The sequence below is a fragment of the Zootoca vivipara genome, chromosome 6, assembly GCF_965207765.1.
Source record: "Zootoca vivipara chromosome 6, rZooViv2.hap1.1, whole genome shotgun sequence".
Taxonomy (NCBI): domain Eukaryota; kingdom Metazoa; phylum Chordata; class Lepidosauria; order Squamata; family Lacertidae; genus Zootoca; species Zootoca vivipara.
Window position 1 is genome coordinate 21,908,933 of NC_142589.1, and position 25,163 is coordinate 21,934,095.

Genomic DNA, 25,163 nt, shown 5'->3' on the forward strand with positions numbered 1-25,163 from the left:
TGAAAGAGAACCTTCATGGTCTAAGGCAGGCTTCTTCAAACTCGGCCCTCCAGATGTTTTGAGACTACAACTCCCATCATCCCTGACCACTCGTCCTGCTAGCTGGGGATCATGGGAGTTGTAGGCCAAAAACATCTGGCGGGCAGAGTTTGAGGAAGCCTGGTCTAAGGGGCCCATTAAGCTGAGAGGAAGCTTAAGGGGAGAGAAGAGATCATGAAAACGTTATTTTGTATCTGTCTGAATACATCACTTGTTGGCAAAAAGCAAACTTGGCCTCGTCTACGAGGTCTTGGCACACTTCCCTTATCCCCATAAAGCCCTAGCAAAGCGTTCTGCAAAACTCATTTGGGAGTTGTCACAGAGTTCTGGAGGTTCCCCTGTTCTTTAACTGAGGGAACACTTGAAAATGCAGCTTACCTAGGAAAGAAGCAATTGGGAGCAGAGCCCTCACCTCACACCTGTAGGATTTTCCCTGTGGAGCCTTCTCAAATCCCAGAAGATGTGGTCCAGGTGAACGGTTTTGCACCCTTCAGGTGGGAAAAGTTTACGTAAGCCGCCCCAAAGTGCGCAAGAACCAGCTTTTGAGCAAGGGCTCATTTCCTGAGCACACACTACTCCCGCCCCCACAGAAAATGCACAAAATAGTCACAAGGAAGCTTTTTCTCCAGCAAGACTCTTGCTAGCAGAACTGCTGAGCAGCACCAGCCACTCTGGGCACAGATCCTGCTCATGATGCTGGTACATTAAAACACACATACACATAGGATTATTATTATTAATATATATATATTTAAGATTAAGCCTAGCACATTTAGCACCAATTTCAAACTGCACTCCTTGCAGTGCGAGATCCAGTCCTGGCAATAAGTAGGGTGTGTGTGTCTGCAGAAGACCTTTTCCAAATCTACTTTGAAAGCATTTTGTGCTCTTGCTCCTTGCCTGTTTATATTGCACACCGTGTCCAATGCTGCAGAAATGCAAAGAGCCCGAGAAGGTAATATATTCTTCCCTCTTAACAAAGAGCATCATTTTAGGATCACCTGGAAATGCCTGATCTCCTCAAAAGCCTAGTGGGGTCACTCAGATCCCACTTGTCATGCAGTACAAGGAGAAAAAGGCTGGTGGGGTGAAGTTGGGCTCCCGGAATATGCGGCAATGACAAATCACCAACTTGGAAGGCTTTTAAAAAAGGATAAGACAAGTTCATGGAGGAGGAAGAGGCGGCTGTCAATGGCTACCAACCACAATGCCCCTGAATATCAGTTGCAGGCTTAAAATGAATGTTGTACTAGCTAGCTCCCTAGACGAGGCATCAAGTTGGCCCCTATGAAGACACGATTTTGGGCTAGATGGGTCTGATCCAGGGCTCTTCGTTTAACCTTTCAAGCCTCTCGGAGGACGTTTCCAGCCTTCACCCATCCAATCGCTGCTGCCCCATTTTTCGCTGCAGCAAAACTGCCACCCTCTCAGCAAAAGAGCGTCTTCCCACAAAGGAGTCCAAGGGCAGGGTCTTGCCCTTCTGCAGAGCACCCGCTGTTTACCTCTTGACACCCGGCAGACCTTGCCTGGTGAAGCCATCTTCTTCCCAACCAAGGCAAAAAGGTCACATGAGCGAGTCAAGATGGCTTGCAGAAGAGGCTAAAGCGTTTTGGTCCCGGATTAAAGAGACGGCAGCCTTCTGGGACTGCCGCATTTAGCTACGAGGATGCATCAGTTGTGTGGACATTGACGTTCTTTGCAAAGGGTGGGGGGAAATGGCAGCCTTTTGCACCGTTGGCCTCAGACTTGTTAGAGCAAACCCTGGCCCCCCAGAGCAACTGCAGGTATGGGCAGAGGTGGCGAAGAGGCCAGAGGAATGAAGCCCCCTTTTCTCGATGAGTCCCTGCTGTGGCAAGGGGTGGGGGGAGCAGCCGCTCTGTTGGGAGCGGATGCGTCACTGTTGCTTGCAGCCTTCCTTCTTGTCCCTGGGTTTCTGCCGGCCTACCTTCTCTGGCTGTCGTTTTGTCGGGGACACAAAGGCAGGTTCGCCAAGCTCGTCTGGGTAGTCGAAGAAGCCGCCCGCAGGGACTGAGCGTCCTCCTGGGGCAGCAGCGGCTAAAGCGGTTGGATGGGGTCAGGAGGAGGAAAGGAGATGAGAGAGAAAGAGATATCTGTAATGGCATCACCAGCAGCAGCCATCCCCACATCCCAAGTGAGCCAACTGCTTTGGACTACAATGCCCATCAGCCTCAGCTAGCACGGCCAATGCTCAGGGATGATGGGATTTGTAGTCTAGTAACACGTGGAGGGCACCAGACTGGAGGAGGGTGCTCACAAGTCCGTCTCCTCCTGTGCTGATGAGGCAGTTGTGCTATACCCAAGACAGCCGTAGGAGAAGAGGCTTCCTCCCTTTGCAGAACAGGGAGAAGGGATCTGCTGCGGCTGGAACCCATGGCCCTGAGATTAAGGGTCTCATGCTCTACCAGCTGAGATAAGGGGGAAGACGGGACGAGAACCCTCCCCAAGGCAACCAGGCACACGAACATGGTGGTGCTGGATTTGCAAGCACCCAGTGGAGCAGGCTGTGAGCCTTTTGTCACTTATCACCACTGATAATCTTGGGAGCATTCATGGGAGCCAAATAGGTTTTTTTGGAGGGGGTGTCAACTCGGGGACGATAAACAGAATGGTAAGAATCAGCAGCAGCACTTTCCACTTCCACCATCCAGGTGCAGTTGGGAAGGGATGGGAATAGGGGAAGCTGCTGCCTTAGACACTAATTCAGGCCACTGGCCCATGCAGCTCAGTGCCCCCTACTCTGGTTGGCAGCAGTGGCTCACCAGGGTTTCAACGATGAGTTTTTTCCTGCTCTACTTGGGCCTTGGGGGTACCCTTCCCCATCAACTGCCGCTGGGATAGCTCAGTCGGTAGATCACGGGACTCTTCATCTCAGGTCATGGATTCGAGCCCCACATTGGGCAAAAGACTCCTGCGTTGCAGGGGGTTGGACTAGATGGCCCTCGGGGTCCCTACCAACTCTGACTGGCCTGCAAATGGCCCCAGCCTTTCGTTGTGGAGGGTAAATGGGGCTGAGAAAACCACGTTGTAACATCTAGCCATGGAATTGAAGGACAAGTATTATTCTTATTATGTTGTTCTTTAGCGTTTGCCCTTTATGCAGCACCTGAGCATGGAATCGGATTCCACTGCCGGATCTGGACCGATCAGAACAACTGTGGCTGGTTTATTTATGAAAAAGGATATCTTTAGCACCCTTCATCAACACAAGGCAGATCGGAGAGCGAAAGTAACACAACTGAATGCACACCCCGACTACACTACAACAAGCGCTTCAAAACGAACACAGAGGACAGAGAGTGGCCACTGGGAAGGGCAGGAGGGGCTGCTACGCTGTCGCCCACTTAAAAGATGGTGCCCAAGCAAATGTTCGAAGCCTTCACTTGGCACTGAAACTACAAGCACGCCAACCCCTGCTGCCCCCTGGTGGCCACTCTTGTGCATACCTGAGATCAAAGGGACACACACACACCCAGTCAGCACCTGGGAAATGGCTTGCAATCCCAGAAGAACCAGCTGCATTACCCACCTCTGGAGCAAAGGGCAACCATTCCAGCAGGGGCCTCCGCCCTCTGGGCCCTGAAGGTTGGGTCCAGGTCCTCGGCAATATTCCGGCACAGCTGCGGCCTGAGGGACAACCTGCAAGGAAGGACAGGACACTCGTAAGTTTCTTTCCCCTCCAGTTGCCCTGGCAGCATTCCCTCCCACCCTGCCCCCATCTCTCCAGAAATCTGGTTTCTAATAAAGAATAAATGGGCACCAGAAGTGAATCATAGAATCATAGAGTTGGAAGAGACCACAAGGGCCATCCAGTCCAACCCCCTGCCAAGCAGGAAACACCATCAAAGCATTCTTGACATATGGCTGTCGAGCCTCTGCTTAAAGACCTCCAAAGAAGGAGACTCCACCACACTTCTTGGCAGCAAATTCCACTGTCGAACAGCTCTTACTGTCAGGAAGTTCTTCCTAATGTTGAGGTGGAATCTTATTTCTTGTAGCTTGAATCCATTGCTCCGGGTCCGCTTCTCTGGAGCAGCAGAAAACAACCTTTCTCCCTCCTCTATATGACATCCTTTTATATATTTGAACACGGCTATCATGTCACCCCTTAACCTTCTCTTCTCCAGGCTAAACATACCCAGCTCCCTAAGCCGTTCCCCATAAGGCATTGTTTCCAGGCCTTTGACCATTTTGGTTGCCCTTCTCTGGACTTTAGAGAGAGAGAGAGAGACAGACAGACAGACAGACAGACAGAGACAGAGACAGCAGAATTTAATAACCCCAGCAAGGAGGAAGTGTGTGATTCTGCCTATCTGACGTTGACCATAGGGTAACGGCAGGGGTAGTCGAGTTTTTAGTAGCAGTCCTCCAAGGAACAGGTTAACAGGGAAAACCACAGATTCTACATATATATACCGTATATATATACAATCAGTCTATGTAGCCAACTGCTGCCTTATATATATATATTTCAAGGCTCTTATATGTGATTTTCTCTTTTATGGTTTTATTTGTAAAATGTCTAATAAAGCTTTGATAAGTGACTAAGTGATTTAATAACCATTTGAATAATTAAATTCATAAGGGATCTCTGCAAAGTTACCATCTGAGCAGCACTGACCTGATGTCTGGCTGGCCTCCATTGGTGGGCACTTCTGAGCTGTCCGAGGACCAGAGTCCAGTTGGCAATGCGGTTCCGCAGCTCTCTTGCGCCTCCTTCTGGTAAGAAAGCAACACGGCGCCACGTAAGAAAAGACCCTGAACCATTCTGCCTGCCAAGAGACTTGCTGCTCTTTCGGAGCTGGGGTGTGAACTAGGGAGGCTGGTGCCATCCCCACCCCCACCCCGCGGTGCTTATTTCCTAACCCTCCACACAGCCCACAAATAACCTTTGCTCAGAGCAAGCCAACCCGAGGAAGAGGAGAGGCTCAGGGGCAAATGGGCAGTTTCTGTTTTGGAAAATTCGAAAGGCCGGCCGAAACGTCGCCAAACAGCAAGCCCGCTTTCGAGTCCAGGTGGGGTGTTAAGCAAAGTGGAGCATAAGCAAGAAAAAAGAAAGAAACTGGCCTGGCACCCAAGTCACTGTGCCTGCACTGGTCAAAAGTTTGGTTTTGCTGTATTGTCATAGGGCAAAGAACCTATCATTAGGAGCACCCTAACTTTAATTTAACTTATATGCAGAATTCATCATGCGAAAGGCTGGACTAGATGAATCCCAAGCCGGAATTAAGATTGCCGGAAGAAATATCAACAACCTCAGATATGCAGATGACACAACCTTGATGGCAGAAAGTGAGGAGGAATTAAAGAACCTTTTAATGAGGGTGAAAGAGGAGAGCGCAAAATATGGTCTGAAGCTCAACATTAAAAAAACCAAGATCATGGCCACTGGTCCCATCACCTCCTGGCAAATAGAAGGGGAAGAAATGGAGGCAGTGAGAGATTTTACTTTCTTGGGCTCCTTGATCACTGGAGATGGTGACAGCAGTCACGAAATTAAAAGACACCTGCTTCTTGGGAGAAAAGCAATGACAAACCTAGACAGCATCTTAAAAAGCAGAGACATCACCTTGCCTACAAAGGTCCGTATAGTTAAAGCTATGGTTTTCCCAGTAGTGATGTATGGAAGTGAGAGCTGGACCATAAAGAAGGCTGATCGCCGAAGAATTGATGCTTTTGAATTATGGTGCTGGAGGAGACTCTTGAAAGTCCCATGGACTGCAAGAAGATCAAACCTATCCATTCTGAAGGAAATCAGCCCTTAGTGCTCACTGGAAGGACAGGTCGTGAAGCTGAGGCTCCAATACTTTGGCCACCTCATGAGAAGAGAAGAATCCTTGGAAAAGACCCTGATGTTGGGAAAGATGGAGGGCACTAGGAGAAGGGGACGACAGAGGACGAGATGGTTGGACAGTGTTCTCGAAGCTACGAACATGAGTTTGACCAAACTGCAGGAGGCAGTGCAAGACAGGAGTGCCTGGCGTGCTCTGGTCCATGGGGTCACGAAGAGTCGGACACGACTAAATGACTAAACAACATAGGGCATAGAACCTGTCATTAGGAGCACCCTAACTTTAAGATTTGCTATGCATTAAGAAAGTGCCACTGCCAGCTCCAAGCTGCTGGGTCCATGCAGAGGGGACTTCTGCCACACACACCCAGCTGGGTCACTTACCTCTTGGCTGGGGCTGCTGCTGGGGGCTGCCTCCTCCATAGTGGTGCCCTTGCCACTTGCCCCTGCCCCTGTCATGGCCTTGCTCCTCCTGGGGGATCTCCATTGAGCTTTTAGTTCCTGGTCCTGCATGTACCGTGCAATCTCCTGGGAGCAGGATAGGGGAGGGAGAAAGGCCTTTTTTTAAAGGCAAGCCAGTATCTCTCATTGAAAGTATTTCTGTCTCAGAGCCCAGTGACACTGGCCTCGTGAGGCTTTCCAAACTGCGTCCCCCAGCCAACCACCTGTCGTCCCCCATCCCCCTGGCAAGCCCTTTGGTTGCTTAGCTCCAGACTGCACCCTAACAAACTGGCCTTGGGCGGTTCCTGCTCCAGATGAGAGGATTCGAAGTCTTTCAGGGTCAACAGAGGAGAGTTGAGGCATTTGTAACTCGACAGCCCACACTCCGGTCCAAAAGCACCTACCACACTCCAGTCTTTTCCTGGCTCAATCCTGAACCAAAAAGGCCCAGACAAACAGGGAGGTCTTCTGAACGGGTGCAGAGCCATGAGTGGGCCGAAGGGAGCCCCCCACCCCACCCCCAAAGCAGGCGTCTTCAGGCAGAAGGACCCACAAAAGAACTCAAGGAGGGAGGGAGGGAAGAGGTGGGTGGAGTAGGGCCTGAGCAGCTTACGAGGCACTGGGGGCAGGACAAACTGGGGGGAGGAGGGTGGGGCTGTGGGCAAAGAGCCCCCCAGCAGCAAACCCTCGCTCTGATGCCCATGGTGAGAGCAGCTGGCTTGGCAGCGCTGCGGCCTCAACTGCAAGCCAGCCAGTCATGGTCCAGCTTGAAGCCTGGCTGTTTATGGAGGGAAGCGAGAGAGTTGCTTTCATCCTTCGATGCTGTTGGAGCTGGGCTGGGCCGTCACACCAGAGCTGCTTTGATGCCACCCTCTCCACCAGTGGGCAAGCCCACAGCTGCAACCCCCCCCCCAAACACCAAAGCCCCACTGAGCCAAGCCGAGCGAAGAGACCAGCAATCAGCTCCTTACCTCATCCTGGGCCACCTGGGCTGCCCTGTAGTCATTGTGGCGTTCCCGGTTCTTCCTGGCTTTCTGTATGAGAGTGGAAAAGCTAATAAAACAAGGCGGTGCAGAGAAGGTGGAAGAGGAGGAGCTCTGTCCGCACCACAAATCCTTCTCTCTTTCTTTCTTTCTTTCTTTCGTTCTTTTTGTTTACATGAGGCATTTCCAATACAGAGGATGAGCCCTGCTCTCCCAAGGCAGGAGCTGCGAGCTCGATTCTCACCTCAGGAAGGCAAAAGAACAGCTGCTCCTTTTCTGAGGCGCCCTTGTAATTCTGATTCATGCAGGAATATATAAACACTGCCTCAGGCCATTTGCTGGGCAGCAACTGCTGCCAGCCACGTTTGGTACAAAGCATCTTCCCAGGAGGTGTGGTTGCCTTTTGGAGAGCTTCCTTTATCTATTATTATTATTATTATTATTATTATTATTATTATTATTATTATTATTTTATTTATTGAATTTATATACCGCCCTATACCCGGAGGTCTCAGGCCGGTTCACATAAAAAGATCACAGTATATAAAATAAAAATAAAAGCAATAACCCAATAATAACCCCCCCAAAAAAAGAGCCACATTTTAAAAGGGTATGGGATGTTGATCAGGTCAAAAGGAATGTTTTTTAAAAAAATAAAAATAAAAAAGGAATGTTTTCGCCTGGCGCCTAAAGGTGTATAATGAAGGGGCCAGGCGAACTTCCCTGGGGAGAGCATTCCACAGAAGGGGAGCCACTGTTTTTGTGTTCCACCCTCCAGACCTCTCGAGGAGGTGGCACACAAAGGAGGGCCTCAGAAAATGATCTCAGGGTCTGGTTAGGTTCATATGGAAAAAGGCAGTCCTTGAGATATTGAGGTCCTAAGCCGTTTAAGGCTTTATAGGTCAAAACCAGCACTTTGAATTGGGCCTGGAAACTAAACAGTAGCCAGTGCAGTCAGACCAGGATTGGTGTAATATGCTCCGACCGTCTTGCTCCGGTCTATACGCACACAAACACACACTTTGGCACTGGCGTTTCGGGGGCCCACGGGGCCCACCTTACCCTCTGCACCCTTTAACAACATCCCTCTAGTGGTGCAGCAATAAAACTGCTAGCACATTTGCAAAGCTAAGCAGGGTCCACTATGGTTTCAAATTGGATGGGAAACCACACGTCGAGATTGATGGTTGGACTAAATGGCTCTCAGGGGTCCCTTCCGACTCTACAGTTCTATGAGTCTATTAGAAGTCAACTGGAGGGAGGTCAGCTGGGGATCTGGAATGCTGACGATACTCGGCTCTCCCTCCCTTGTCACCAGAGCCCACTGCAGGGGTGCTGGATGAGGGCCAAGTGACTGAAACTGAATCCTGACAAGAGGAAGCCACTGTGAGCAGAAAGTTCTCAAGTGCAGGAAACTGGTTCTTCTCCTGCTTTGGAGAACACTGCCTTGGGAGATTCAGGATTTCAACCATTTCATGCCAGTCTGTATTTGGCTTCCTAGGACCTTCCCGCAATGCTCCTGGGGCCAACACGCCCTGGCATGAGATTTACAACCTTCAAGGTAATAATAATAATAATAATAATAACAATTTAATATACAGTGGCACCTCGGTTTATGAACACAATTGGTTCCGGAGGTCTGGTCATAAACTGAAGCGTTCATAAACTGAAGCAAACTTTCCCATTGAAAGTAATGGAAAGTGGATTAATCTGTTCCAGACGGGCCCGCGGAGTACTCAACCTGACGCGTACTTAACCCGAAGCATGGGTGTAATTGGTTCCGGAAGTCTGTTCATAAACTGAAGCGCTCATAAACTGAAGCGAACTTTCCCATTAAAAGTAATGGAAAGTGAATTAATCCGTTCCAGATGGGTCTGCAGTGTTCATAAACCGAAAATTCGTAAACCGAGGTGTTCATAAACTGAGGTTCCACTGTAATAATAATTTAATAATAATAATAATAATTTATTATTTATACCCTACCCATCTGGCCGGGTTTCCCCAGCCACTCTGGGCGGCTTCCAACAAAACATTAAAATACAATCTATTAAACATTAAAAGCTTCCCTAATTAAAAGCTTTAATTAATAACAAAATAAAATAAAAATAAAAAATCTCTAAGCTGTGTTCCACGTAAAACCAAAACCCAGTATCATTACAACAAAAAGACGACATGAACCCAGTGAAACTGCAGCAGTATAAAAGCATGAGGCAGTTGTCACAAACCCAGCTCCAGATGTGAAACCTTAAAACCTTCACATGCTCTCTTTATCTGACAGGCCCCGTTTGTAACAGGCAAGAAAGTGCCCTCCCTCCAGCCACTGCTGCAACCCATGTCTTAATTCCTGGCCCAGAGGAGGAGGAGGAGGAGGAGACCAAGATGGGCGCTCACCAGGCGAGCCACTTCCTCAGCTTGCAGCTCCCGGGCTAGTTCTTCATCTTGCTGGACCTGCTGCTGGTTCTGGAGTTCAAGTTCTGCCGTCACCCAGTTTAGGGGCCCGAGGGAGTCATCTGAAGACACACAGAGAGAGAGACAGGGAGACAAACGTGAAAAATGGAGTCGTGGGGAAGGAGGTTGAAGGAGCAGCTCTGCATGTGCTGCTGGTTAAGCGAGCTGAGAGCTCATTGCAGGAGGTTGCCCCTCTGCTGGCAGCTGAAGGCCAAGGGGAGAAACAGGACCACCCAGCTGAGGCTGGCCTGGTCCCCTTCCGAAAAGCCATCAAAAGCCCAGCGCTTTCGTGCTTGGAAATCTGCCACGTTAAAATGGTGCCAAGATTTCCCAGTTGCAGGGCGGTGTAACGCCAAAGCCTCGGGCCCAGAGACATCCCCAAGAGCCGGGCGCTAATTCTCCACCAGCCTTTCCCAACCAGCTGCCTTCCGGATGCTGGTGGGACTACAACTCCCATCAGCACCAGCAATGGCCAGGCAACGGAGACACCGAAAGTAGGTGCTGGCTTTGGTCCCGTGCGTGTTGGGGTGCCCTCATGAGACTTGTGCCACCTGCGCTCCAGCTGAGGATGCAAGTTGCAGTCAGATGAAATTTGGGAGGCCCCGTGTGTCTGGTTTGCGGCCCCCGGAGAGCCCCAGAGAAGCTCCTCCTCTCTGGAGCAAACCTCACCTTCTCCTCCTCCTCGTTGTGTCGGACTTGAGCTCCTGAGCCACAGCTGCTGTTTCTTCTGCAGGCTCTCCTCCTCCAAGTCCTGCAGCTGCTTGGCTATTTCCTTTGTGGAGGAGAGGGGGAAAAAACCCACTGAGAGGGGACGGAAATGGAATTCCAGAGCCAGGCTTCACCCTGCCACCACTTTGTGGTTCTTTCTGTCTCCCATTCAGCTGGCAGAGAACTAAGACAATGGAAACCCAGGGTACTAATTGTGCCTCTGTGGCCCTATTTCTCACCCACCCACCCTTGCAAAGGAGCTACTGGAAAGTAGCCTTAAGTGGACTCCTCCCAATGGTTCTTGTGGAAGCAAGGCTTGTTGATGGCTCCCGGTATTGACAGGGAGCCTCACTCAATGAGATGACAGGAGTTGCTGCGAACTCTGCACTGCAGCCGTCTCCTGCCCAAAGCGGGAATGTTGTGCCTGCTTTCATCTTCTGGAGAACATTTTTAAACCAGAGGGTGAAACGCTGTTCTGGACCTGGGCACCCTCCCTCCACTCAAGCCTTCATCTTTTTCAAAGTTCCTTAGGTTGTTTTAAAGCCAACGTTCAGCCAGCCATAAAAAATGTAATTTTATACATAAGAATTCTGATCGGCTGAAACCATGGAGCGGAGATGGCATCCCCCGCCCCGCCCCCCATTCTGTCCGCCTGATAAGGAAATTGGTTTAGAAGAGGATATTCTATTGGGGAAGCTTTCACACCCTTGTGAGGGAGAAGGGGCTGGGGAAAGTCCAGATTTGGGGCTGCTGTTCTTAGAAGGCAGGCAGAGCCCCTTTCAGCGATCTCTGTCACCTCAGGTGCCCCCGCCAGCTTTGATCTCTTGCTTTTGTTCCATTAGCCAGACAAGCAGCAGCTCCACCAAACTACTCTTTCCAGGCTAATCCCATTTGGAATCGAACAGCCTGTTCTACATATTAAAACAGCAGTTTGCGGCCAAGCTGCCCCTGGCCGCTAATGGCAGGGAGCAGGCAGAGGTTTCTGCAAAGGTGAAACTCTCATTTAAGTGGGTTTCCGCAACGCTCCACAATGAACGGCCGGCTTCCCACTGACCAGCGAGTGGAGGAATAAGGAGGTTCAGGAACCCAGCCCAAGTCAGCCAACAAACACACACTGGAAACACCCATAAGATAGCAGCCATTGGTTCATCTGCCTCCAGATAAATCTCTTTTTCCAGTCCTGCCCTGGAGGAAACATTTACACTGTCCTACCCCCTGAAACAGTGTAAATGTTTCCTCCAGGGGCAGGAAACATTTCCTCCTGCTCTGGAGGAAACATTTACAGTACACTGTTCTACCCCCTGAAACGGGATGCGGGTGGCGCTGTGGGTTAAACCACAGAGCCTAGGGCTTGCCGATCAGAAGGTCGGCAGTTCGAATCCCAGCGACGGGGTGAGCTCCCATTGCTCGGTCCCAGCTCCTGCCAACCTAGCAGTTCGAAAGCAGTGGGAAGGTAAACGGCGTGTGCTGCTCTGGTTCGCCAGAAGCGGCTTTGTCATGCTGGCCACATGACCTGGAAACTGTACGGCAGCTCCCTCGGCCAATAACGCGAGATGAGCACCGCAACCCCAGAGTCGGTCACGACTGGACCTAATGGTCAGGGGTCCCTTTACCCCCTGAAAACATTCTGATTTGTTTGCAATGAGGATATGCAACTTGATGTCAGTCCAAGTAAAGTCCCCCCACTTTACTTAGGCGGTGGGTGAGCGGACCCAGAGTCAAATTGCTGCAGGGTGTGCTAGAGCCAACTAAAAATAATCTGCCTTTTGGAAGGACCTGCTAGGCAGCCCACCCTGTCCTGTTCCTGCCAAGAGAGGGCCAAAGGAAGGGAGGGAGCCTGCAACCTGGCTCCAGGTGTTCCTGTTACCTGGTCCTTCGCCTTCCTCTGGCAACTCTCCTCTGCCTCCCTCCGAATGTCTTCCGGGGTGGCACGGGCGATGTCGGAGTCCCGATCTTCCCTGCGTGTGATGCGGGCAGGAGAGAAGGAAGGAAGAGGCAATTAGTGAAGCAGGAAGCCTCTGTCCCTGTTGTGTCTGGGCCTTACTAATCACCAGATGTACGAGAGAGGGGCAGAGCAGGAACTTCAGAGGGCCTCTCCCACCCAAAGGAAGAGACACAGCCGTCCTGCAACCAAGTTAGGACTCCAAAGCAAACCTACAGTTCCCTCTGCTGCTCAGAGAGCTGGTGCTTCCTCCTGGCTTCCTCCTCCAGGTCCTGAAGTTTCTTGGCAATTCGGATGTCCTTCTGGACCAGCTGGTTCTTCTGAATGTTCGAAGTGTAATGCTGTTCAACTGCGAAGAGATGGAAACTTCACTGCATGGGCTGGAACGGAAAGGCCTCTTTTGTCCTCCTCTCTCCTCCCTTCCCCGCCTTCAAGGGCATCTCCAGGTAGGGCTGGGAAGAAAGACTCCCTTGTTTGGAACACTGGAGAACTGCCGCCGGTCCGTGTAGGCTGAATTTTGAGAGAGTGCTGGGGGTACCGGTCGCAAAATGGCTGCCACGGAGGAGCCACGGCCCAAAGCAAAGGAGCTGTGACAGAGCATGTGTGATCCTGCTTCAAGTGACGCATTTTCGGGGGGCAACACTCCTTGGGCTGCCTCTCCAGGCACTGGACAGAAGGGGGAAAGGAAAGACTGCCAAGGTGGAGCAATAGGACTCTTGATGTAGCAACCCAAACAGGTGGCACAATGCCAAGCTGCTCATCTGACTGGATCTCTTCCAGATCCTGCCTGCTGGGCAGTAGCTGTTCATACTTTCTTGCCCTCTCAAGGGTGCTTGGTGAGGAAAGATGGAGAGGGAAGGCTCTTTCCTCTTTGGCCTGCCACCTCTGGGTGCCATAGACAAGAGCTGCTTGGCTGGCCAGCCAGCTGCTCTAACCACCCCTGGCAGCCCTGATCTTAGCTGCCATCCATCAGCCCCGTTGACAGGGTGTGGGTGGTGAAGGGGGTGGCACCGGGGGAGGTGGGGGAAGTGTCCTCTGCCTGGACCGTGTGCGTCACTGCAGCGGGGAATGACGTCACGGAGTGATTCATGGGCATCCGCTGTGGCAGCCAAGACAGGCGCTGGGGTGAGCAAGGCGGCCCATCTGGGCTGCAGGAGGAACCGTCCCCTTCCAAAGGGCCGCCAAAAGGAGTCAACCTTGAGAGTGTCCCTGGAGAGAGCGGTGCCTGTCAAGCCTGTTCCTCGTTAAAATCTGCAAGGTTGATTCACTGAAGCACTAGGCTCCATTTAATTAACTAAAAAAAAAAAAAGGCCGTAAAAACTCTGGCTCCAACAGGTACCCCGTACTTGGAAAACTAAATGTGTTTCCAAAGGATGCCTTGAGCATGCAGGATGGACCTATTTCCAGGGATCGTCTGAAGGCCTCTAAGTGGGTGGGGCATATGCGGTTTTGTGTGTGTGTGTGTGTGTGTGTGTGTGTTAATACTCCAATGCTAAAGGCAGAGGGCCTTCTTAGTAGTGGCGCCCTCCCTGTGGAACACCCTCCCTTCAGACGTCAAGGAGATAAAGAACTACAAAACTTGTAGAGGACACCTGAAGGCAGCCCTGTATCAGGGAAGTTTAAATGCTTGATATTTTACTTTGTTTTTATATATCCTGTAAGCTGCCCAGAGTGGTTGGAGAAACCCAGCCAGATGGGCAGGGTACAAATAATAAAGTTGTTGTTGTTGTTATTGTTGTTGTTGTTAAATGCTGAAGCCAGGGGCCCAGCCAGACCAGGTAGAAAAAGACCCCAAGAAATTCCAAAACTCTGGCCAGGGAAGGCAAGGCTGGGCTTGCTCTGAGCCTTTTGCTCAGGAAGAGGATCAGGAAGAGTCCCATCAGCTCTTACTCTCTTGCTCTTGGAGGCTGTAAGCCAAAGCGCCGTCTTCCAGGACAGCAAAATCTCGGCAAACTGCAGGGGGAAAGAGAACAGACAATTAAACAACAGCAGAGCCCAGTTCTGCCAGTATTTTCGTTTATTTGCAAGTTTTCTTACCCATCCATCACACCACAAAGTCGCAGGTTGAGTTCCAACCATTGCAGCTACGTAAGCAGGGAAGGCCTTTGCAATTATAAAACAGGGGGGGAAGCCATGCAAATTCAGCAAAATAGGCCAGATTAAGGTGCTGCATCTCAGCAAATCTCAGCACCCAAGAAGGCCGGTAGGGATGTAGAGGGACTATCAGATGTTTGGGGCCTAAGTTGTTTAGAGCTCTAAACACAAATGGGAGCAGAACTTTTAATTGGGCCTGAAGACAAACCAGCCACCGCGGTTGTGACTGGATCACCAGCCAGCCAGTCACCTGGCCGCTGCGTTTTGGACCGAGGAAGCTCACAGCCATCCGAGACAGCATTTGGAGGAGGAATGTTTTGGGCAGTTGCTGCCAAATACTTGTAACCCCGCAGAGCATCAATGCTGCCTCCGCTTTGGTGCCTCCAGGACTTCCATTCTGCCTTCCTAACAGGAGGAGGAAGAGGTGGTGGCGGCGGCGGCACTGAGGTGACTTTGAGCTGTGCTCCCTTGCCAAAAAGGCAGCCAGCCTGCCCAAGGCAACAGGCGCCTCTTTGCAGGAGCCCTGCCAGAATCTGGGTGTGTCCAAAAGTTGCACACCCAGTCCCTGCACACCCAGCCATTCCGCAGCTACTCGGCCGACAAGTCAGCACAGCTTAACAAGGTGTTGAAAGATCTCTGTCTACACATACCGTTTACGCAACACAAAAAGAAAAAAGGCGGGGAGCGAGCAGGGAGGGCCGCACCTCTCAGCCAAAACCGGGTGCCGTGGCAAATGCCAGCCAGGGAGGGACTTTATGATGTGCCACCCCCCCAAAAAAAGTCATTTAGGCCTCAACCACACTTCAATCAAAGGTGGTAAATAATGTTTGCCCATTGCAAGGGAAAACCTTTTCCAAGGTGGCGACAAAGGACTGTGTTGGGCGCGCCAGGCCTTCTTGCGCCTGGCAGAGCTCTCGTTTGCTCAAGAGTGCCAGCCAGCCTTGTCACACAGCCCAGCTGCTTGCCGGGGGCGGGTGTGTGTGTGTGTCACATTTGTGCTGTGCAAAAACACAGCTTCTGCTTCCAAAAAGTGAGAAGTCAGACACACCCAGTCTAGGGAGGCCAGCCCCGACTCAGCATCCTTTTTCTGCGGAGCATGGGGGGGGGGGGAGACCCAGACAGAAAAACAAAAAACAAATTGAAACAATAAAATCAGTCTTCAAGTTTATTGTCCTTGCATCATGATGAATAGGGCCCTTCTCCCCCCCCCACTCCAGGAATTGCCACTTGAAGCCAGCGGCCACCACCAGCCCTTCTGGCAAGGGAACCTCCAAGTGAGTAAGGAAGTCAAGAGCTCAAGCAGCACCTTTTTGGGGTGGGTGGGTGGGCTGCCCAGAATCTGTATTCCTTTTTCCGTGCCCCTGAAAGCAACGGATTAGAACTGGAAGTCAGCAACTAGAACAATGGTCAGTTAGAATTCAACAACAGGCTGGAATAGGAGTTGTGAAAGGAAAGACTCTTTCAAAGGCAACCTGTGGAACTCATTGCCACTGGATGTTATTCTGGTCCCATTTAATGTGGACTTGCCTCTTCTGCAGAACGTCTGAGAAGTAAAACAAAAAACAAAAAAAACCCACCATGGAAAACAGAACTCTGGGTTAAAGGAGGTGGTGGGGCACTTTGGTGTGGATATTGTAAGAAAAGAAAATCAGCAGCGCTGTGAGCAGCACTGAGGCCACAACCAGCTGCCCTGTGGAAGCGACCCAGGGGTGCCTGGAAGTTGCTGCTCTTTTAGCAGAGAGGCCCTGAAGAATCTCTTCCCAGAGGCAGCTGAATGGCCAAACGGCCGCAGGTCAGTGGAAACCCCGCCACTCTGAGCTTCGCTTCCGATTCAGCCTCACGACCTCATTTCCAGCTGGCATTGCTTTCCTCCCCCTTCCCAAATTACATTCATTTAATCCTTTCCCCGTCCCTCTCCGTATCGCATTACAAGGTGAATAAGGGACATGTCACGCATTATAATTATTGGCCCGGAATCAAATCTCGGTGGCGGAAAATATGTGCCCCTCCCCAACACTGCAGCGCTGGGAGGGGGGGAGAAAAGCAAGCTTCTCTCGGATGCCTTAGCTACGCCCTTCTCGGCAGGGAAAGGTGTAGCAGCTGCCCCTGGTCCAATACACCCAAAGGGCACCAGGTTGGAGAAGGCTGCTCTGGTTAACTGGGCCACAGGGAGGAGGTTTTTTTTATAAAGGGACTGGCATTAAATTTTGACGCCTTTCCATAGCCTGAGCCACCTTTCCAAATACCAACTGGGGCCATCATTCTGCAGCCACTGGATCTGTGTACAGTGGTAACTCAGGTTATCAGTAAGTACTTAATTGGTTCCAGAGGTCTGTACTTAACCTGAAGCGAACTTTCCCATTGAAAGCAATGGAAAGTGGATGAATCTGTTCCAGACGACGAAAAACACCCCCTAAAACAGCAATTTAACACGAATTTTACTGTCTAATGAGATTATTGATCCATAAAATGAAGGCAATAATCAATGTACTGAACTATAAAATAAATAAGACAGTATTGTAGATTTAAAAAATTAAAATTTACAGTGGTACCTTGGGTTAAGTACTTAATTGGTTCCGGGGTGCCATTCGCACCCCGAAAAGTACTTAACCTGAGTGGCGATAGCGTGTGTGCGCAAGGCACCGATAGAGCGCTTCTGCATGCGCGAAGCATGCAGATCGCTTCTGCGCATGCGCGCGTGGCGGAACCCGTAAGTAAACACTTTCTGGTCCGCGGAGTACTTAACTTGAAAGTACTCAACCTGAAGCGTACTTAACCCGAGGTATGACTGTACTCAACTACGGCTGCCTCTCCATATTGCGGAAGTCCTCCTCTCCCAAGTGTCTAGACCAGTGATGGGCAACCTTTTGAGCTTGGTGTGTCAAAATTCACCAAAAAACCGAGCATAACTTGGGTAGTGTGTCACTTTGAGAAAAAACACACAATATTTCGTGATATTTATAGTTTAAATAACAAAAATGTATAATTGTAATATATAACTATATTTAATAAACCAAAAACTAATTATTTAACCAAACCAAACCAAACCAAACCAAAAACTCCTTATTTATCACAAAGTGCCCAGAGTTGTTGAGCTTTTTGGGGGGAGCTGCTGACCAAAGTTTTGGAGGTTTTTTTGGGGGGGTGCAAAAGTTGCTTTGCATTTGGGGGGGATGTCCCAAAGCTGCTGTGCTTTTTTGGGGGAAAGAGAACAGAAATAAATGACAAATAATACCGGTACCTTCGCTGGAACTAACACGCAACACCGACATAGTCTGCCAAAGCGCCAGAAAAAAACAGCACAGAAAGGGTTAAAAAACCAATCTCTGGCTACCAGAAACAACAACAACAAAAAAGGATCCGGGTTTTAACAGCGGAGGCAAGCTGTAGCGTGGCGCAAATGGGCCGATGGGGCGCGTGCCAGCAGTGAGGGCTCTGCGTGTCACGTCTGACACGCGTGTCATAGGTTCGTCATCACTGCTCTAGACACTAGTGACTGCAAGGGAGAAGTTGCAGTGAAGCTTGAAGCAAATCTCCCAGTACACTGAGCAAGCGGCAGCATGCCAGGGGCAGGATTTCGCTCTCTTCTCCCTGTCTAATTAGAGGCAAGAGGAATGAAAGCAAGCAAGAGAAAGGAGATGTCTGTCGTGACCCTCTCCCGTCTGGATTTTTTCTTTTTTTAAAAAAGGAGGCTCTGCCTACAGGTATCATACAGTTGCCAGCCATCAATTTGAGACCATGGCAGACTCCAGAGGGCAAGTGGGTTTCTTGGGCCTTTGCTCCCACAGCAGAAGCAAGGAGATGGAAATTGTCACACATCTCTATGCGGGCGAGCTTGTGGCTGTTTGGCACGCCATGTACCTCAGCACCTGGCGGCATTTGGGGGCTTGCACCATATGGGACCCAGGCGGTGCTGTGGTTAAACCACTGAGCCTAGGGCTTGCTGATCAGAAGGTCGGCGGTTCGAATCCCTGTGGCGGGGTGAGCTCCCGTTGCTTGGTCCCAGCTCCTGCCAACCTAGCAGTTCGAAAGCACGTCAAAATGCAAGTAGATAAATAGGAACCGCTACAGCGGGAAGGTAAACGGTGTTTCCATGTGCTGCTCTGGTTTGCCAGAAGCGGCTTTGTCATGCTGGCCACATGACCTGGAAGCTATACGTCGGCTCCCTCAGCCAATAATGCGAGATGAGCGCGCAACCCCAGAGTCGGTCATGACTGGACCTAATGGTCAGGGGTCCCTTTACCTTTACCTTTTACCATACCTGCTCTCTGTTTTGATTATTATTTTGTACATTTCTCTTTTTTGTAGAAGAGCAGCATATACATTATCCTTAAGAATGGAGCTTCCAAGTTCAGAGGCAGATTGCTGGCTGGGCTCCGCAAGTGGGCTTCTCAGAAGTCCCTGCCTTGCCATGATGGCGACTGGGCAAAGCTGTGGTTTTGCTCTTATAAATGCAACCGCAATACCTCAAGGCCCGCCTCTTCCCATATGAACCTACCCAGACCCTGAGATCATCTTCTGAGGCCCTCCCTTGTGTGCCACCTCCTCAAGGGTGGCAACACGAGAACGGGCCTTCTCTGCAGTGGCTCCCCATCTATGGAATGCTTTCCCCAAGGAAGTCCACCAGGAGCCTTCATTATACACCTTTAAGCACCAGACAAAAACGTTCCTTTTTAACCAGGCCTTTGGTTGACCTGATCAACATCCCATACCCTTCTAAAAGGTGGCTCTTTTGGGGGGTGGGTATTACTGGGACCCAGGTGGCGCTGTGGGTTAAACCACAGAGTCTAGGGCTTGCTGATCAGAAGGTCGGCGGTTCGAATCCCTGCAACGGGGTGAGCTCCCCTTGCTCGGTCCCAGCTCCTGCCCACCTAGCAGTTCGAAAGCACATCAAAGTGCAAGTAGATAAATAGGGACCGCTCCGAAGGTAAACGGCGTTTCCGTGCGCTGCTCTGGTTCACCAGAAGCAGCTTTGTCATGCTGGCCACATGACCCGGAAGCTGTCTGCGGACAAACGCCGGCTCCCTCAGCCTATAGAGCGAGATGAACACTGCAACCCCAGGGTCGGACACGACTGGACCTCATGGTCAGGGGCCCCTTTACCCTTCTTTACCTATTATTGGGTTATTGCTTTTATTTTTATTTTATATATTGTGGTCTTTTTATGTGAACCACCCTGAGACCTCTGGGTATAGGATGGTATATAAATTCAATAAACAACAACAACAACAACAGCAACAACAACAACCCACACCTTTCAAGGTTAGAAATTTCACGCATTTCAAGCTGCAGATCAGTAAAGTGGGATTATCACCCTCAGAGAAGCTTCACTTCATGTTTCCTAATACATTTACACACACACACACACACACACACACACACACACACACACACACACACCAAGGTGAACTCCTAGCTTCTTGCATGGCTTACCTTCCTGCACCGGAGGCAGGCGGGAGGTGTCAATCTGAACTTCCGTCATCTTCAGAGACTGGGCTGCGTTCTCATGGACTCCTGAAAAGGGCAACCTGCAAGAAGAGAAGCTACAAGTTACTGGGATTGCCTAGTGATGATAACCTAAGTGGGTTTCAGAGATGCTGGAGGAGAAACCCTTCCCATTGCATAAGCCCAGGTTCTCTCTGCGGCTCTCTCAGGGAGGTTCGCCTGGCAAAGCCTGTCGGAATGGCCGATGAGCACGCTCCTCCAAAAAACTCTCTCCCAGGGCCAACGCAAGAAGAAATGCTTCTGTGTAGAGTTCCCCAAGCCCAGGAACAAGAGATGCCCCACAGGGTCCCAAAAGAACCCTTGTGCAAGGATTTCACTGGTCCTTCTAGCTAGGGGTGATGGGGGTTTGTAGTCCAAAGACAGCTGGAGGCCCAAGTTTGGAAAACCCTGATTTAGGGAAGGAGAGAGAGAGAGAGAGAGAGAGAGAGAGAGAGAGAGAGAGAGAGAGAGAGAGAGAGAGATGTTCTTATAATCTCTAGCTGCCTTCCAGTTGTTGTTCTAGACCAGGCATCCCCAAACTTTGGCCCTCCAGATGTTTTGGACTACAATTCCCATCATCCCTGAACACTGGTCCTATTAGCCAGGGATCATGGGAGTTGTAGGCCAAAACATCTGGAGGGCCACAGTTTGGGGATGCCTGTTCTAGACTGCAATCCCCACTCTAAGCTGCAAACACCTGGAGGGCACTGAGAGAAAAGGCGGTGTGTGAACTCGTGATCAACACTGGGCAAACATTCCACTTGATCACATCTATACCCAGCCCCTCCTCCCAAATGAGCCCAGTGCCGCCTCCCCGCACCTCCTGCTGCCAACATGGTGGCTGGCAAGATGGGTGACGCAGCAGAGGATGGCACAAAGGCATGGGGGTGGCTTTCAGTTGCTGCCAGCCTCCAACGGGCAGCTTGCCTTCCTCTCCACCAACGCAGCCATTGCCCCACGTGTCTGTCCCCCTTTCTAAACCTTGCCGCCATCTTCTTGCAGAAGCAAATTCCACAAGTTATAATTGCACACTCGGTGAACAGCGGCTCTCTTTTATCTCGCTCGGATCTGCTGGCTGGCAAGTTTCACTGGGTGACCTGAACTTCTAGTATTATGGTGGGTGGGTGGGTGGGTAAGATGTCTCAACAGGAATAATGGTAGCTTTACCCTTAACTCATTTGGGGAGTTGCCTCCATAGTCCCAACATATTTTTTGATTGCTCCACCTTTTCTTACTCTACTTTTTGAAATGGGGATGGGAAAAGAGACAGGAAAGAGATGCAGGAGGGCTCCAAATGCAGCTGCTGCTGCACCAAAGATTTGCCTAAGAGCATTACAATACTGACAGTTTTATTTTCAGTCCCTTTCTTAATAATCCCCAGCATGGAATTAGCCTTTTCCCACAGCTGTCGCACAGCGTTTGCACTAAGCTATTCACCACGACTGCACAGCACCCTCTGGGGATAGTCACAGCAAGCTCTGATTCCTTCAGTATGCAGGCAGGCAGGCTCCACTTTTTACTTCCCTCCTTTGCGAGAAATACTTATTTACTCCACCCTCTGCTTACTGTTCTTTAATTAGTTACTAACTCCTAAAACAGGCCTATTGTCTTATCCTATGATTGTTAAATGCATTTGATTCAATTTGCTTTTGGTGAAGTGTTTCTTTGTCAAAGGGTTTTTGAGTGTGCTTGAAATTTCTACCCTGTGTTTCCTCCAAGGAATGGTGAACGGCCCAAGCTTACCCAGTGAGCTTCATGGCCGAGAAGGGATTTGAACTCTAGTCTCAAAGTTCATAGCTCAACACTCTAACCACTATGCAACGTTGGATGTCAGAAGACGTATACAACATCTTCTGGATTTCCCTTGCCCACGTGCTTCCTGACTCTTCTTCACAAACTCTTACAGTAAAAGGTTGCTGAGGCAGAACTTCCCTTTGCAGAAGCCTTGCTGATTCATTCTCAGCTAGACTTGTTCTTCTACGTGCATGATCAATTTTGTCTTTAATTATGCTTTCCACCAATTGACCTGAAAAGGACATTACAATGTAATTTCCTGGATCCTCCCCCTGCCCCTGGATACACTAAATAAATAAATAAATAAATATACATGTTAAGCTGCCTGCCTTCCAGTTCTCTGCTAAGGGGGGAAATTTTGGCAAGACGTGGAATATTTTGAGCAAGTTCATATCCAAGTTCTTTAGGCTGAAATCCTGCAAAAAGTACATAGATTAAGTCCCACTAAACTCCCTAGGGCTTACTTCAACACACACATGAAGAGGATTGTGTTAAGAACCCTACTTAGATGAACACCATCAAGACTCCGAGATTTGCCAATTTGTCATTTGTCCCTAGAATAGCCCTAGACCATTTCTAGCCATATGTTGCTTTTCAGCATAGCTGAACAAAGATTCTACTCTTGTTCCTCTTAATGGAAGAGGAGGAGCTGGACTTATGACCTAACACGGAAAAGTGAGGATATTTACTGCCGACAGACAACCCCAAAATCACTCCACACAAAATCAGAAGGTGGTTCAAACCTTTATATAAAACTTACCTGACTCAAGTTAGACACATGGAAGACGCACTCACAAGAGACCCTGAACTCTCTCTAACTTCTAGCACGGTGCCAACCTCCCCTTCATCGAGGCTTGTCTGGTTGTGCAAAGTCTCTGCTCATTCCTAAATTTAAACAAACTCTCCAGTGGAGACTGTGGATTCCTTCTGGAAATAGCAGCCAGAGAGGAATGCAACTTTTCCCAAGTAAGGGCATATGAATGTGCCTCATATTTCCCCCCCTGTAAGACTGCAAATGTGAAGCGCTTCTTCTCAGGGAGACAAAAGGTGGGTAGAGCTTCTCCTGCTCAATTTCTATGTATCGTGGTTCCATCCAGACTTCCCTTTATTCTGCACTCGCTGCATTTTGAGTGCTAGGTTTCCCCTCTGTGTTCACAAAGCTCATCTCTGCCCAAGGTCGGAAGAGTGGAGACAACCCCACCTTGTCAATGTCTCCCGGTGTGCACACAAAACAGGTAACGAATCTGACAATAATGAAGCTGTGCAGATGTGAAACACATGGTGTGTGTGTGGGGGGGGTGTTACTGTGCAGTAACATGAACACACCTGCAATTGCAGGGTTGAAACCCATTCCCAGCAGGCTCACTTCAGCCCCGACTTCTCCATCAATTAACCCAGCACTCGGAAAGTCTTTGCCAAATCCTCCTCCTGCTCCCCCCCAGCTATATCATAATCCCGCTTCCTCTGGACCAGGCATCCCCAAACTTCGGCCCTCCAGATGTTTTGGACTACAATTCCCATCATCCCCAACCACTGGTCCTGTTAGCTAGGGACCATGGGAGTTGTAGGCCAAAACATCTGGAGGGCCGCAGTTTGGGGATGCCTGCTCTGGTCCCCCAGAACATGAGCAAGGCCCCTCCTAGGAATCCAAAGGAGAGTATGCAAGAAACTTGGCAATCCTAGAAGTTAATCAATAGCTATGCTACCGTAACACACACACACACACACACGATCAAACAGCTTGAATTTTGTCCCTCTAGCAAGATGCTCTTGTGAAGCAATGCAAAAGCCACGGTAAGAGATGTGTAGTTGCTCTCAATGGAATCCCCTGCAGATGCTCCAGCAAGCAGGACCCAAGGGAGAAGGGGAGCAGATAACCTCCAAGCGGCTATGATCTATTATTTGATAGTGGAACAGAGACTGAGGCTACCTCTGAAGCCAGTGGGCCCTCTGTTCACTGTGGGTATAATGGGCAGCCTCCCCCAAGGGACTGCTGCAGTTGCAAATTCCTGCAATGAGCAGCGGGGTGTGGGGGTGGGGATGTGGATTTCAACTAGGTGACCTCTGCAGCCCCTCTAGGATTTTTAGTAAGCTGCCATTTTTGGTTTGTTTTTGACTTCATGTTACCGGGGACATGACTGGACCCTCCTTTGCTAAAATATACAACAGCACCCCCCCCCGGGGGAAGGGGAAGAATTTTGCACATGGCCAGTAGGAGCTCTGTTCCTTTTTAAGGGCCTCTGCTGGCTGCAACACTTCCCAACGTTTCCCAGGTCTCACCTGGAGATTCGTGAGGGTTGAATTTGCATGCAGACACGCCGATGGCAAGATGTATCCCTTTTAGGAGGAAGAGGCGGCACTCTGCACATGACCTGAGGATTACAGCCAGGCAAGGCAACCTGGCAGGCATGCCATGGTGGGAGGGGGCATAGCCACAACCCTGGTCCCCTCCTTCCCCTGCCTGGCCTGAGCTACCCTTGCTGCAAAGCCCAGAAGGGAGCCCCGCATCCGGGTTGCTGCGCCAGGTCTCCACCCTTGGCCGTGATGGACCCCGCCCTTTCTTCCTCCACCCCCCCCCCCAAACACTTGCAGGACTCCGGGTCAGAGGAAGCCGGGACCACCTCGCAGGGCTGTTGTTGGGCGAAGCCCCCTCCGGCCCCTCCCTCCACCTGCTGGCGTGGGAGAGAAAGAAAGAGGGGTAGGGGAGTCCACCCCCAACCTCTCACCCAAGAGGCCATAATGAGAAGGGACGAGGGAGACCCCCACCCCAAAACCACCCACCCAAGTACTTACCTGTCTGCCTGCCTGCGCGGCCAAGGCGCTCTCGCCCCGCCTTCTGGCGGGCAGGAGGTGGCGGCTCTGCGGCTCCGCAGGCGGATGGGAGGAAGGAAGGAAAGGAGGGAGGGAGGGAGGCTGGGCGACGCCTCCCCCGCCTTCCTGGCCCCGCCGAGCCCCTGCCCACCCACGGGGGCCGCCGCCTTCCCCCGGTCCCGGAGGCCTCCCCCAGGAGCGCAGCGCAGCGCAAGAAGGAAGGAGGGAAGCGGGCGGATCCGGCTGCAGCAGCGGCTCCTACCTCGTCCTCCTGCCCGGCGACCGCCTGGATAAGCGGCCTTGCGTAGGATTAAAGCAAGGGAGGGGGGAGGAGGAAGCGGGGGCTGCAGCCAGCTAAATTTACTCAAAAGGAGACCCATCAGGACGAAGGGACCCCAGGCGTTGCCAGGCGTAAATCAAGCAAGTCGTAGAATTGTAGAGTTGGAAGGGATCCTTAAAGATCCTCGTCTAGTCCAACCCCTGCAGGGGATCGAACATGCAACCTTGTCATGATCAGCACCACGCTCTAGCCAACTGAGCTGTCCAGGTTCCTCCCTCCACGAAAAGCCCCCCCCCCCCAATAAAGGCTGCAAGCGAGATAAATAAAAAT

General features: G+C 50.7%; 1 protein-coding gene across 6 annotated transcripts; it reads right to left on the reverse strand.

Annotated features, from left to right (window-relative positions):
- Nucleotides 1-766: 766 nt before the first annotated feature.
- Nucleotides 767-24,753, reverse strand: LOC118087657 (uncharacterized). Of its 6 annotated transcripts, XM_088671768.1 has the most exons (13): nt 24,536-24,651; nt 24,023-24,114; nt 19,898-19,992; nt 14,261-14,323; nt 12,587-12,719; nt 12,296-12,386; nt 10,390-10,492; nt 9,664-9,782; nt 7,261-7,323; nt 6,233-6,376; nt 4,679-4,776; nt 3,587-3,696; nt 767-2,094 (listed from the first exon to the last, which is right to left on the reverse strand). In XM_088671768.1, exons 2-13 carry the CDS (start codon nt 24,109-24,111, stop codon nt 1,934-1,936), a joined length of 1,269 nt encoding a protein of 422 aa, XP_088527894.1. In that variant the 5' UTR covers nt 24,112-24,114; nt 24,536-24,651; the 3' UTR covers nt 767-1,933. The 6 variants fall into 6 exon arrangements, with proteins under 6 accessions (XP_088527894.1, XP_088527893.1, XP_088527892.1 ...); XM_088671767.1 differs by lacking the exon at nt 24,023-24,114 and having other exon boundaries at nt 4,679-4,773; nt 24,536-24,753; XM_088671766.1 differs by lacking the exon at nt 24,023-24,114 and having other exon boundaries at nt 24,536-24,753.
- Between the last annotated feature and the right edge of the window lie 410 nt (nt 24,754-25,163).